Source organism: Chiloscyllium plagiosum, unplaced genomic scaffold (assembly GCF_037043375.1).
Source record: "Chiloscyllium plagiosum isolate Xiang-an unplaced genomic scaffold, Cpla_swu_hap1 HiC_scaffold_23, whole genome shotgun sequence".
In the NCBI taxonomy this organism is placed as follows: domain Eukaryota; kingdom Metazoa; phylum Chordata; class Chondrichthyes; order Orectolobiformes; family Hemiscylliidae; genus Chiloscyllium; species Chiloscyllium plagiosum.
Window position 1 is genome coordinate 41955322 of NW_028270161.1, and position 15072 is coordinate 41970393.

General features: G+C 40.0%; 1 protein-coding gene across 1 annotated transcript in view; it reads right to left on the bottom strand.

Moving 5' to 3' along the window:
- The window catches only part of LOC122561665 (coiled-coil domain-containing protein 87), a 75119-nt gene that overhangs the window by 46127 nt on the left and 13920 nt on the right, over window positions 1-15072 (bottom strand). The window contains exons 4-7 of the mRNA XM_087999298.1: window positions 8408-8556; window positions 7010-7260; window positions 2584-2818; window positions 2389-2482 (exon numbers count right to left, since the gene is read on the bottom strand). Of these exons, the coding sequence (XP_087855424.1) occupies window positions 2389-2482; window positions 2584-2818; window positions 7010-7260; window positions 8408-8556 (729 nt within the window). The remainder of the gene's footprint in view (window positions 1-2388; window positions 2483-2583; window positions 2819-7009; window positions 7261-8407; window positions 8557-15072) is intronic.

Sequence of the window (15072 nt, forward strand, 5' to 3'; positions counted from 1 at the left end):
AATCCTTCAAAGTGCATCCCACCTAGACCCAGCCCCCAACCCCTGTAACCCGACATTTCCCATGGTTAACCACCTGGCTTGCACATCCATGGACACTGTGGACAATTTAGCATGGCCTATCCACCTAACCTGCACAACTTTGGACTGTGGGAGGAAACCAAAGCACCCTGAGGGAACCCACGGAGATACAAGGAGAATGTGCAAAGTCTACATGTACAGTCAGCTGAGAGTGGATTTGAACCCAGGTCCCTGATGTTGTGAGGCTGCAGTGCTAACCACTGAACCAACATGCCATCCATGATGAAGTATGCCTAGGCAGGGTGAAGCCAGAGGAAACTCTGTTGGAGGTCTGTAGTTGTCCTGATGTGCAAATCAGCTGTTCGATTTTGGTTTGGGGCGAAAGACTAATTGAAAGATAGTGCTTGAAAAATATTTCATCAACAGTCTGTTAGATCAGTCAGGCAATGAGGAATAGCTGAGATTTTTTTTAGCAGTTAAGATGTCCTATGCCCGGACCAATTAGCAGGATGTGCAATTTCAGTGATGGCCAGCATTTTACCAGCAGTAACCAGAAACCATTGTCCAATGAGGGCAGCAACCTGCCTCACAAAGCTACCAGCTGCAAGATGAAGAAAATAGTACTTCCATAATGATGCATATTAAAAGACCAGGTATGTTTAGTGTAAAGAGACAGGGAAGCGGGCCCTCATGATCAGGGTCAGGATTTTAAATTCACCATCAAATAGCTGGGCCAGGCACATTCATGGTCTATGAAAGAGCTATAAAGAGGAACCATTCCACCCTGAGAACCTACTGGGAGAGAGTTTATGAGGGTAATTTAGTTGATGTACTGTAAGTGGATTTCAAAAAGACATTTTTAAAAATGGCATATAATAAGCTTGCCAAGGAAATGACGCCCATGCAATAAAAAAAGCCAGTGGCAGCATGGATACCAATGTGGAAACAGACCATGTTGTTTTTGAACAAAAGGAAAAGTAAAGAAAAATGAATGGTGTAGACGTGAGCATACAGGACCTAATTTCAAAACCAAAACCTTAGAATATTGTTAATTATTTACATTGTCAACAGTTTGGAAATGAATGGGCTCCTGAAAGAAATAAAACTGCATATCGCTAGGGATCAAGAGGGAAATGGGAGGGTTTGGATTGCTCCACTGGGAACCGGCATGGACTCAATGGGCTAAACAACCTTTTACTATTGTTGTCTGTGACTCCGATTCTGACTCTCATCACATTCCCTCATAAGGCAGAGTTGGATACTGCAGATGCTAGAGATTAGAGTCAAGATTAGAGTGGTGCTGGAAAAGCATAGCGGGTCAGACAGCATCCGAGGAGCAGGAAAATCGACGTTTCGGGCAAAAGCTCTTCATCAGGAATTAATCACTCTTTAACTTTTCATTTATTTCTACAAAAATTATGTCTTCTCTACTTGGCGGTTTCCCTTTGGGTGACCAATACAGATGATCCCCGATTCATGATCATCCAACTTACAAACAAAATCCCATATTAATATTAGTTTTAAGGATCCAACATGCAAATATTTGTTTGTATTTACAAATGACTATTTTGTATTGCATTGTATTGTTTTCCAACTTCTGGACAAAACAATTTATGAATGTACAGGAATGGAACCCATTCATAAGCGGGAGACCGCCGTATTAAAATATTGTGTGTGCAATCCTCATACTGCTGATCATAGCACAGCTGTTAGAATGTGAATTTAAACGTCATTTTAAAAATACTTAGGCAGAATGATTGCTAATTGTATACTCATTGGATTTAATTATATCCAGTGGAGGACATATGGGCTTTCACTTGAGCAGATATAAAGTTCACAAACTACAGTGGTAGTCGAGGTAACGGAGATTTGGTGGTAACATTGTTGCAATGTTTCACTCTGTAAATAAATATTAGATTAAAAAAAGATTGCCTCCTGTACTATCCAACAGGCTTTTTGGAATTTAAAACTAATCAGAATTCAGAAGAGTTGGGATAAAGATTAGAGTTAGAAAACAGCAATGGCACAGTTTTTGTGCTCAAGGATTTGCCATTGACCTCAAGGAAAGCTGACCACAAAACTTTAGTGATCTTTTCAGTGTGATGTTCCCCTTCCTGAAAACAATTGAAATCTTGAGCCAAGACGCAGGGGATAGAACAAAAGCCAGCAGAAGTGGTTTTAGCAAGCAAGTAAGAAACCATTCACGTTGAGGTATTTGCACATGCAAACCAGTGAGTTAAATACATCTACATACATCTTATTTAATTTTTTGTGAAATAAATGATTATCATTGGACTACGGTAAGATTCCCGATCCTGATGGATTCCCCATTATTATCGTAGCAAACCTGAGCCATTGCTAAATGCTTACTTTCCATTTGCCTATGATCAACAGATGATTCAACTTGATGGGGAAACATATTATAAACTTGCGCTTTGTTCAGCTCTGGCATATTTTCATTGATCTGTTAAAAAAAAAATTATACCCATGTTGGAAGAAAATGGAGAATTCACCTTATATTTAGTTGAACAAAGATCTACATTCATATTCTAATAAATGACTAACCTCTTGAAGATCTGTTTCTATAGTTTGCTCTTGCGGTGGTGGTGTTTTCTTAGGTCGGCTGAGGTTGAAAAGCTGTTTCATTGAAAAGTTGGCTTCAGGAGACATTGATTTACTAACCATATGCTTATATCTTCTGAAATATTCAATTTTGGAATCTTCATCAACATCATCTAGTAATTTGCGTGAAGCCTTGATTTCTCTAGATATCCAACGCTTTATAGTTGGTAAATTCAAACTTTAAAAAAACATCATAAAAATACAGTTGAAAACAAACTAAAATCTACTATTTAAATCATTATTTCTATTAAGTCAGACTTCTTCTCCTCTCTATAATTTTCTCAGTATTCTGATCTGAGCAGTTCTGTGCCCATATTTTCAAATTATCAATATATCAAATTCAGTATACAGTAATATATGTAACTAGCAAAGTAATCCCAATTTCTAGATTGGCAGAAAATCACATGCTGGTTCATTAAATCTTTCATCTAACGAATAGTGCTGCCAGTAACTAGTCTGAATTACAAGTGATTCATGTATCTCGCAGACTGACAACTTAACATTCTGAGAAGTAATTTTGCAAGCTATTGAATTGTACAGATTATAAACCAGTGGGGAAAGAAGGTTTATTAGCAGAGAACTGGCTGAAGGAGAACAAAAAAGATGAACAGATGGGAATTAAACAATAAATGCAAGCATCTCTGATGTGAAAAGGAGAAATTCTTCTTACTCACTAAAGTACGTTATGCAGTTTCTGAATTACAGCAGTATTTCTCCCTCCCTGCACTTCTTCAATCTTCCATATTTGTTCATCCGATCCTCTATATTCCATCAACTGCCAATGTATTTAAGCTACCACACACCTTAAAAAATTATAACTCAAGCATCTTGAGTGAATGTTGCAAACAGCCAAACAGTTAGCACACAGTTGCCATGCAAATATGATCAATAAAATTAGAGGAGGAGGAAAGGAAAGGAAAAAAATGCACAGCATGAGTATTTGAGATACTCATCTTCAGAAACATTAGCACCTCAACAATGATATAGCACAGACCTTTGCACACACTTACCTTATAAATGGTTTCCATCACTTGTGAAAGGCAAAAGCATAAATAGTAACGTTTCTAATTAATATTAAACAGATAACTAAGATTATCTTCAAACAAGCTCTGAGCTAAGATCATTTATTCAACACTCTAAGTCACCAAAACCAAGGGAGACATCAAATCACTTAGAAGTTGGTGTTGAGAAGAGTGACAGGGCTCATTCTTGTTGACAATAAATTAAGTTACGAAGAAAGTTTGGAGAAATCTGGGCTTCTCTTCTTGAAAGAGAAGGAAGTACCTGAGGCATGATTTTATAGAAACATAGAATATAGTTAAAGGAAAGTGAAAAGCAAATTTAAAATAATTAATTTTAGATTATGGCAAAGGGGACAATGGTTCAGAATAGTACATTGTAAATTTAGCATTGGTATCAGAAAGGTCTTCATAAAAAAAAGCCATGACGTGGAGGTGCCGGCGTTGGACTGAGGTGGACAAAGTTAAAAATTACACAACACCAGGTTATGGTCCAACAGGTTTATTTGGAAGTACAAGCTTTTGGAGTGCTGCTCCTTCATCAGGTAGCTGTGCAGCAGGATCATAAGACACAGAATTTATAGCAAAAGATCATGCATGCAACTGATACGATATATTGAACAAACCTAGATTGCTGTTAAGTCTTTCATCTTTTAGATTGGTTTGCAGGTTTCAGTTCATTAATATGAAAATCCCACAACTTCTCTCAAATCAGATTCTCGAGATAACTTAAGGTTTTATAAAAGGAAAGGGGACATCTCAGCTCAGACAATGCTTTTAAGGTGTGAGGTTAGAGTCTGTCTGTAACTCAATCTTGAGTCAGACTGGTTCTATTTCCAAAGTAGGAATTTATGAAATGTTACATGGATTGACTGCCTGCTTTTTGAGCAAAATAGAGTGTGTCTGCAATCACAATTCTGCATGCATTCATGCATGTGTGTATGCATGCATGTGAGGGAGAGAGAGTGTGTATGTGCATATGAGTGTGTGCGTCTCTTGGGGGTGTATGTGTGTGTATCTGAGAGAGTGTGCATATGAGGGAGGGTCTGCATGAATGTGTGAACATGCAAGAGTGTGCGTGTACTTGTGTGAGTATGTCTCTCAGGAGAGACACAGGATGTGACTGATAGGGTACCCTTCATTGTCCAGTACTTTCCAGAATGGAGAAATTACATCATATTATTCGCAGTCTGCAACACATTATCGGTGAGGATGAGCGCCTCACCAAGACCTTCCCCATACCTCCAATTCTCACCTGTGAACAACTGCCAGACCACTGTTTATAGCAAACTGCCCAGCCTTCAGGACAACATCGACCACAACACTGTACAACCCTGTCATGGCAACCACTGCAAGATGTGTCAGAGTGTCGACACAGATACCTCTAACTCATGAAGGGACACCACCCACCATGCACATACACACTCTCTCTCTCTCCCTCACATGCATGCATACACACACACATATAAGTCAATGGGGTGAATTTGCATTTGCAGAATTGTGATTGCAGACACATTCTATTTTGCTCAAAAAGCAGGCAGTCAATCCATGTAACATTTCATAAATTCCTACTTTGGAAATAGAACCAGTCTGACTCAAGATTGAGTTACAGACAGACTCTAACCTCACACCTTAAAAGCATTGTCTGAGCTGAGATGTCCCCTTTCCTTTTATAAAACCTTAAGTTATCTTGAGAATCTGATTTGAGAGAAGTTGTGGGATTTTCATATTAATGAACTGAAACCTGCAAACCAATCTAAAAGATGAAAGACTTAACAGCAATCTAGGTTTGTTCAATATATCGTATCAGTTGCATGCATGATCTTTTGCGATAAATTCTGTGTCTTATGATCCTGCTGCACAGCTACCTGATGAAGGAGCAGCACCCACCATTTGTGCCGCAGATACTCATTTGACTCGGTCAACGCTATCTACCTCATAACCTGCAGTCAAGGTTGCCCTGGGACATGGTACATTGGCGAGACCAAGTAGACGTGACGACAACAGATGAATGGACACCGCGCAACAAACACCAGTCAGGGATGTTCCCTCTCATTTGGGGAATACCTCAGTGGTCAGGGATATTCAGCCTCTGATCTTTGGGGACTGTCCTCCAAGGCAGACTTCAGGATATGTAACAACGCAGAATAGCCAAGCAAAGGCTGATAGCCAAGTTCTGTACCAATGATGATGGCCTCAACCGGAACCATGGGCTCAGGTCACACTACAGGTGATCCTACTGCATTATACACTCTCACATGCACACTCTTACATATTCACACACTCGCACAGACTCTCTCTCATACACATGTTCTCTCTCAGACACACACGCATACACCCTCCGAGAGGCGTGCACAAACCTCTCTCTCTCTCTCTCTCTCTCGCTCTGTCGCTCCCTCCCTCCCTCACATGCATGCATACACACATATAAGTCTATGGGATGAATTTGCATTACAGAATTGTGATTGCACTTACATTTTATTTTGGTCAAAACGTACACAATCCACAGGCAGTCAATCCGTGTAACATTTTATAAAATCCTACTTTGGAAATAAAATCAGTCCGACTCAAGATTGGGTTACAGACAGACTCTAACCTCACACCTTAAAAGCACTGTCTGAGCTGAGATGTCCCCTTTTCAACATAACCTTAAGTTATGTTGAAAATCTGATTTGAAAGAAGTTGTGATTTACATGTTAATGAACCGAAGTCTGCAAACCATTCTAAAAGATGAAAGACTAAATTTTTCAGTATATCGTATCAGTTGCACGCATGACATTGTGATCTTTTGCTATAAATTCTGTGTCTTATGATCCTGCTGCACAGCTACTTGATGAAGGAGCAGAACTCCAAAAGTTGTACTTCTAAGTAAATCTTTTGGACTACAACTTGGTGTTGTATGATTTTTAGCTCCATAAAAAAGCATAATCAACATTTAATATTGAGTTTCAAAGTGGGTCATCAAGCTAATAATCTTGAAATCATTTTTAAAAACAATTAGATAGGACAATAAATGAAATGAATAGATCAATTACGATGAGACAAAAATGAGCTGTTTCACCCTAATCTGTAACATTGTATCAACTTAATTATTTGTTTCTGATTTGTAGGAATTGAATGTAAATAACTGCCAGCCATCATAAATTGTTAATTGTAGTATAACAAAATGTTTTGCAATTTTCATATCTTATTATGAATTTACTAGTTATGCAAACTTTTGTTCCATTGTGTTCGCAAATTATTTTGTATAGTCTGACTTCATGTAACAACCTTATGTAACAAAGCAGAAAGGAATATAAAGAGGAGCATTAAAACAATAAAATTTTGCTTATTTAAGTTGAAAAACTTACTACTTAGTGCAGTCAACTGTGAGCTGAGCCTTCAGTCTACTAAGGTTAGCCTCATCAGTGAAAATGGAGCGCTGTCTTACTACATCCACCATTTGAAGATAGTGAAGGAATAACTGTTCACAGACTGTGATGATATGTGTAGTAATTCGTCGGCTGAGTTCTTTGTTTTCCACGTTTGTCAAAGTAATGTCATCAGATTGGTGCAAAAACTCCTCCCAGAGCATCTTTACATCTGCTAAAATCATTCCTCCCTAACAATAACAATACCAACTTCAAATTAATCTGTTCAGAAGCACAGTATACTTTTAAAACTAATATTGCATAATTAGTTCAAAAGAGGTACAGCAAACTTTTTATTAACTGGCACTCATGGGACCAATGTACTGGTTGATCAAATATTCAGGTATTATGCTTTATTCACTTCAATAATTTATTTCTCTTAAATAAACCTTACTGGCACAGAGTCTTCTCATTCGCACCCTCAACTGACAACTTAGACATCACGATAATACAGTAAATCTCTGTATTTTAGATAAACTTGAGGCATTTGAGATATATAATTTTTGCCGGTTTATCATAAATGTTGGTTCATATGATGCCAGTTAAAACAAAGTTTGCTGTATTTGCTTTTACTATAGAAAAATTGCCCAAAAAATAAACTGATAAATGCAACTTCTAATGTGACATGGTGAGAAACAAATCAGAAGTCCAATAATTGATCATTGGCTTGTAATGTATTTGTAAGTTTGAGCGATGCAAAATAGTGGAGGCTCTGTGACTTCAGAGTTGCACAATGTTGACATTGGGAATATCTAGTGTTCCCTCACCCAATCACTCCTGAAGAAGCTCTGAAGAATAGTTATATTAAACTTGAATTTCCCTCTCCATAGATGATGCCAGTATGAGTTCATCCAGCACTATTTGTTTTCATTCCTAATCATCATCCATGAGTCTTATAAGAAATCAATTTTATAGAATGATAACAGAAGGTTCAGCTGTGTTGGTTCTCAAACCCCAACAGCCTACCAACAGTGACAATTTATATTTAAGACTACACAGTAAGGGCTGCTATTGATGGGCTGCCAGTACGCATCAACTGCATTATTATGTTTGGTCAAAAATGGAAAGAGGCTGAAGTAATAAGGTCACCAAAATCAAATGATAAAATGAATCCAACATGGAAAGTCAAACATTAAAAAATATGAATGGAATACAAAGACTGTAAAAGCTGGAAATCTGAGTCAGAAAACATAAAATCAGTGTATGCAGAGAGATCAGGGAATTGATATCAGATTCACATTTTTAACAAGATTGTGATGAAAGACATCATTGGCTGCTGATGCCTATCTGCTCACTCCGCATATGAACATATCCCTTCTTAAAAATAGAAGCACCTACCAGCGCCTGTTGTGTAGCTAAAGAAACTGATGAAACTTCTGTTTTTGCACTGATCCTTCTTTGAATCAATTGACAGAGTTCCTTGAGAGTGGCCGGGGCCGACTGAACATTTTGATCAATAGGAGTTACTGGACGCTTTAACTGAAACACTTCAAGGACATAATCAAAAATGGATACAAACAATAACAAATTACATGAATTAAGTCCTACAAAGCTGCTCTGCTTTTATGATAGACTTTAAATACTGCATTTCTACTTGAGTACTTGTTTGATATTGGTACCTTTCAGTGAGTGTTTTTAGGCATTAACATGTTACACTGCTCCATTTGTGTGTTCTTCATTCAAGCAAAGTCTGTGCATGCTTTCACAGATCATGGCTTAGCACACGAGAATTCAATGGAATACATGACTCACAATGATTGCACGTGGTAATCTAAAATCATCTGTTCAATCAACTACCTTGAACAAACAATTTATCTCTCAATATAATGCAAAAGTTATTCATGATATAGTTGGCCTGTAATTTTTAGGATTCCTATTTATGTTTATATACCTTTAACAGGATAATAACTTTGGTTGGATATATTGTTGTCGAGAGTGTGGTGCTGGAAAAGCACAGCAGGTCAGGCAGCATCTGAGGAGCAGGAGATGAAGAACTTATGCTCGAAACGTCAATTCTCCTGCTCCTCAGATGCTGCCTGACCTGCTGTGCTTTTTCAGCGCCACACTCTCGATTCTCATCTCCAGGATCTGCAGTCCTCACTTTCCCCGAGTTGGATATATTGTTGGAGGTTTCATTACATGAGATCTTGCCTCTAATTACTCTGCCTCCAATACTCTTGATATTGCTGATCCAATATGGCCTTCTTCATGGTACTCTGGTTTTCAATAATCATCTCATTACTGACTGGTTACTCCAAAAACACTCCACTGGCTGTCAAGTGCAGGCGAGACTCAATAGACTGAGTGGTGTCTTTCTGCACTATAGAGATTTTACGATGCAGTTGCCGAAATCTAATTACATTTAATGAATAGTGATTCTCGTTCAGTACAGAGACTTGGTTTATATTTTCTATCGGGCTCGTTTGAAAGTCAGGTAAATTGGGAAACTTTATGTACTTCTTAAAATTTTTAACTCTTGCAACAACTCCAGGAAAGCAGGACATGATTTCCAGTGCACTACCCAAGTGAGTCTTAACATTATGACAACTTGCATGACCTCAAGACATCCTTTTCACATAATTTTTCATAATGCACACTTTGCATCTAGTTGTTAAGTTAGCAATGATTCTCTCGACAATGACTTTAAAATGAAAACTCAGATTTAGTTGATTAATAAACTGTTCTCAAAAGTATTCGTGAAAATATATTACCTTCAATTCCAAATGTTCCAGTAACCTCAATACTCCTTATTAAAACAAATAACAAATTAATTATCCAGACTTGCTCCTTCTCTTTGTAATGCAACAAGCCTGCATTGTTTGAAATATTTGATAAGCTCAGAATTAGTCTTGGCTATGATGTCCCAACAATTCAATAACCTTTCTAATGATACAATGAGTCTCCATTTCATAATGAGCACTCAAAAATGAATAGCTTTCTTCCATGGCAGTTTTGGAGGGGCTAATTTTAAATAAAATTGCAATAGAATATGGTATGCTATTATAAAACACTTTGGGGCCAGATTTTTACTGCCAACGCAGGTAGCTTAAGTCAGGGAGTTTTCCAACTTGGTAAACCTGCTCAGATTCCAAAGGTACCTTTGGATTCAATTGTGACTCTGGGGAGAGGAGCTGTGAGAAGGCTTCACTCAGTCCACTTTGTCCAGACGCTTTAGAAGCTATTGTGGCTTCTAGCGCTTGACTTTCATAACCCCTCACCACTCACAAATTATGACCTCCATGGTTGTGCTTCGCACCCACCAATCACTCTACCACGACCCATCTTACTTCCATACCAGCTCATGCCCTTCATAACCAATGCCACCTCTATGGCTACTCATGAATTCCAATCACCCCAGTCCCCCATACTCCTGTGTCACTTCCATGCCAACTCAAGAATTTTAAGCTCTGATCGCACACCACCCTCCAGTATATCCCTCCAGACGTGGCGGGAATCACGGAGACTTGCTTGCAAGGCGATCAGGATTGGGAGCTGAATATTCACAGATATACTGTTCGCCCAGCTGGGAATTTGTGTTGCAGACGTTTCGTCCCCTGTCTAGGTGACATCCTCCGTGCTTGGGAGCCTCCTGTGAAGCGCTTCTGTGATCTTTCCTCCGGCATTTGTAGTGGTTTGAATCTGCCGCTTCCGGTTGTCAGTTCCAGCTGTCCGCTGCAGTGGTCGGTATATTGGGTCCAGGTCGATGTGCTTATTGATTGAATCTGTGGATGAATGCCATGCCTCTAGGAATTCCCTGGCTGTTCTCTGTTTGACTTGTCCTATAATAGTAGTGTTGTCCCAGTCGAATTCATGTTGCTTGTCATCTGCGTGTGTGGCTACTAAGGATAGCTGGTCGTGTCGTTTCGTGGCTAGTTGATGTTCATGGATGCGGATCGTTAGCTGTCTTCCTGTTTGTCCTATGTAGTGTTTTGTGCAGTTCTTGCATGGAATTTTGTACACTACATTGGTTTTGCTCATGCTGGGTATTGGGTCCTTCGTTCTGGTGACTTGTTGTCTGAGAGTGGCTGTTGGTTTGTGTGCTGTTATGAGTCCTAGTGGTCGCAGTAGTCTGGCTGTCAGTTCGGAAATGCTCTTGATGTATGGTAGTGTGGCTAGTCCTTTGGGTTGCAGCATGTCCTCATTCCATTGTCTTTCCCTTAGGCATCTGTTGATGAAATTGCGCGGGTATCCGTTTTTGGCGAATACATTGTATAGGTGTTCTTCTTCCTCTTTTTGCAGTTCTGGTGTACTGCAGTGTGTTGTGGCCCTTTTGAATAGTGTCTTGATGCAACTTCTTTTCTGTGTGTTGGGGTGGTTGCTTTCGTAGTTCAGGACTTGGTCTGTGTGTGTGACTTTCCTGTATACCTTTGTGGTGAATTCTCCGTTCGGTGTTCTCTGTACCATCACCTCTAGGAATGGGAGTTGGTTGTCCTTTTCTTCCTCTCTAGTGAATCGGGTTCCTGTTAGTGTGGCGGTGATGATCCTGTGTGTGTTTTCTATTTCTGTGTTTTTAATGATTACAAAGGTGTCATCCACATATCTGACCCAGAGTTTGGTCAGATATTTGCGGTAAGACTGTTTGTTCTAATCTTTGCATTACCGCTTCTGCTATGAGTCCAGAGATGGGTAAGCCCATGGGTGTGCCGTTGATTTGTTCATATATTTGGTTGTTGAATGTGAAGTGTGTTGTGAGGCACAGGTCCAGTAGTTTGAGTATGCCGTCTTTGTCGATAGGTTCAATGTCCTGTTATCTGTCTGTATGTCCAGCAGGTTGGCTATTGTTTCCCTGGCTAGGGTTTTGTCGATAGAGGTGAACAGTGCCGTTACATCGAATGAGACCATGGTTTCTTCCTTGTCTCTGTGTATATTTCTGATGATGTCCAAGAATTCCTGTGTTGATTGTATAGAGTGTCTGGATCCGTTGATCAGGTGTTTCAGTTTCTGCTGTAGTTCTTTAGCCAGTTTGTGTGATGGTGTCCCTGGTAGTGATCCTATGGGTCTGAGTGGAATGTCTGGTTTGTGAACTTTAGGTAGTCCATAGAATCTGGGGGTGTTGTTGCTTTCAGGTTTCATTCTTTGTAGATCAAACCTGGTTATCTGTCCGTTTTTTTGTAGGTTCCTCAGTGTGTTGTTTATTCTATTGGTGAGCTGTGGGGTAGGGTCAAACTCTCTCTTTTGGTTAGTGTTGGTATCTGCAAGTAGTTGTTGCGCTTTCTGGATGTACTCTGCTTTGTCCAGGATGACCGTCATTCTGCCTTTGTCTGCTGGTAGTATGATTATGTTCTTATCGTTTCTTAGTGATTTTAGTGCTTCCCTCTCCTTGGTGTTGAGCTTATGTGTTTGTCTTTTCCTTGTTATCAGAGGTACGATACTTTGTCTCAATGTTTGTTGTGTCTCTTCTGTCAGTCCATTGTTCCTGAGTGTGCATTCTAGTGCTGCTAGGAAGTCTGCTGTCTTGGTGTCCCTGTGGTTGTAGTTGAGTCCCTTGGCCAGTATTGTTCTTTGCATGCCTGTGAGCTGTCTGTGGGAGAGGTTTCTAACCCAGGTGTGTGTTGTGGTGTCCTCCCTGTTGTGTGTTAGTTTGGCCATTTTTCTTTTAGTGCTGTTTTTTCACACAGACTTTGATCATGGATGTACATCCTATCGAAAAGAAAGGCAGGTGGGCATACAGGGTGAGGTTGCCTTATTTGTAAGAAATGAAATTAAATCAATAGTAAGAAATGAAGTACAGTCAGATGGTGTAGAATATTTGTGGGTAGAATTGAGGAACTGCAAAGGTTAAAAAAACATAGTTGGAGTTATGTACAGGCCTCCAAATAGTAGTACGGAGCTGGGGCACAGAGTACACCAGGAGGTAGAAAAGACGTGTAGGAACGGCAAAGTTACAGTGATCATGGGGGATTTCGATATGTGGGTGGACTGGGAAAATCAGGTTGGTAGTAAACTGCAAGAAAAGCAATTTGTGGAATGTCTACAAGATGGCTTTTTGGAGCAGTTTGTGGTGCAGCCCACTAGGGAACAGCCAATACTGGATTTAGTGTTGTCCAATGAGGCAGATTTGATAAGGGTGCTTAAGGTGAAGGAACACCTAGGAGGCAGTGATCATAATATGATTGAATTTACTCTGCAATTTGAGAGAGAGAAGATAGAATCAGAGGTAACGGTATTACAGCTGAATACAGGCAACGACAGAGCCATGAGGGAGGAGCTGGGTAGAACTGACTGGGAGAGGCGGCTAGCAGGAAAGACAGTGGAACAGTAATGGCAGGAATTTCTGCAGTAATTCAGGAGTCAAAGCATAAATTCATCCTGAGGGAAAAGAAGCATGGTACAGGGAGGATGAGGTAACCATAGCTGACGCGGGAAGTCAGGGATAGCATAAAAGCAAAAGAGAAAGCATATAATGTGGCAAATGGCAGTGGAAACCAGAGGATTGGAAGGCTTACAAAGACCAACGGAAGGCAAAAAAAAATAAGGAGGGAGAAGATTAAATATGAAGGTAAGTTAGCCAGTAATATAAAGGAAGACTGTAAGAGTTTCTTTAGATATATGAAGGGCAAAAGAGAGAGAAAAGTAGACATTGGATCACTGGAAAATGATGCTTGAAAGATAGTAGTGGGAAAAAAGGAAATGAACTGAATAATTATTTTGCATCAGTCTTCACAGTGGAAGACATGAGCAATTTCCCAAAAATTCAAGGGAGTGAGGGTGCAGAGCTGAGTATGGCGGCCATCACTAAGGAGAAGGTGCTAGAAAAACTGAATGGCTTGAAAGTGGATAAATAACCTGGACCAGATGGACGTCACCCCAGAGTTTTAAGAGAGATAACTGAAGAGATAGTGAAGGTGTTATGAAAGTGGTGATCTAGAATCAAGGAGGGTGCCAGAGGACTGAAAAATCAGCAATGTGACATCCCTGTTTCAAAAGCGAGTAAGGCAAACGATGGAAAATTACAGACCAATTAGCCTAACCTGGATCATGGGTAAGATCCTGGAACCCATTGTGAAGGATGAGATTTCTGAATACTTGAAGTGTATGGTAAAATAGGACAAAGTCAGCATGGTTTCATCAAGGGGAGGTCATGACAAATCTGCTAGAATTCTTTGAGGAAGTAACAGGCAGGTTAGACCAAGAAGAGCCAATGGCTGTTACCTATGTGGCATTCAAGAAGGCCTTTGACAAGGTGCCGCACAGGAGGCTCCTGAGTAAGATAAGGGCCCACAGTGATAGAGGTAGCATGGATAGAAGCTTGGCTGTCTGGCAGAAAGCAGACAGTGGGGACAAAAGGGTCCTTCACACGATGGCAGCCAGTGACAAGTGGTGTTCAGCAAGGCTCAGTGTTGGAACCATAACTTTTCACTTTATATGTTAATAATCTAGATGAAAGAACTGAGGGGCATTCAGGCTACATTTGTAGACGATACAGAGCTAGGTAGAGAGACGTAGCATTGAGGAGGTAAGGAAGCTACAGAAGATTTGGACAGGTTAGGAGACAGGGAAAAGAAGTGGCAGATGGAGTACAATGTGGGAAAGTGTAAGGTCATGCACTTTAGTAGGAAGAATAGAGGCGAGGACTATTTTCTAAATGGGGAGAGAATTCAGAAGTCTGAAGTGCAAAGAGACTTGGGAGCTCTAGTCCAGGATTCTCGCAAGGTAGACTTGCAAGTTGAGTCAGTAGTTAGAAAGGCAAATGCAGTAATAGCATTTATTTTAAGAAGTCTTGAATATGAAATCAGGGATTTACCTCTGAGGCTCCATAAGGCTCTGGCCAGACCACATTTGGAGTATTGTATGTAGTTTTGGGCTCCATATCTCAGGAAGGATGTACTGGCCTTGGAGCATGTGCACAGGAGGTTGACGAGAATGGTCCCAGGAATGAAAAGTTCACATATGAGAAACATTTGAAGACTCTGGGTTTATACTCGATGGAGTTTAGAAGAATGGGGGGGGGATCTAATTGAAATATATAGAATACTGAATGGCCTGTACAGAGTAGATGTTGG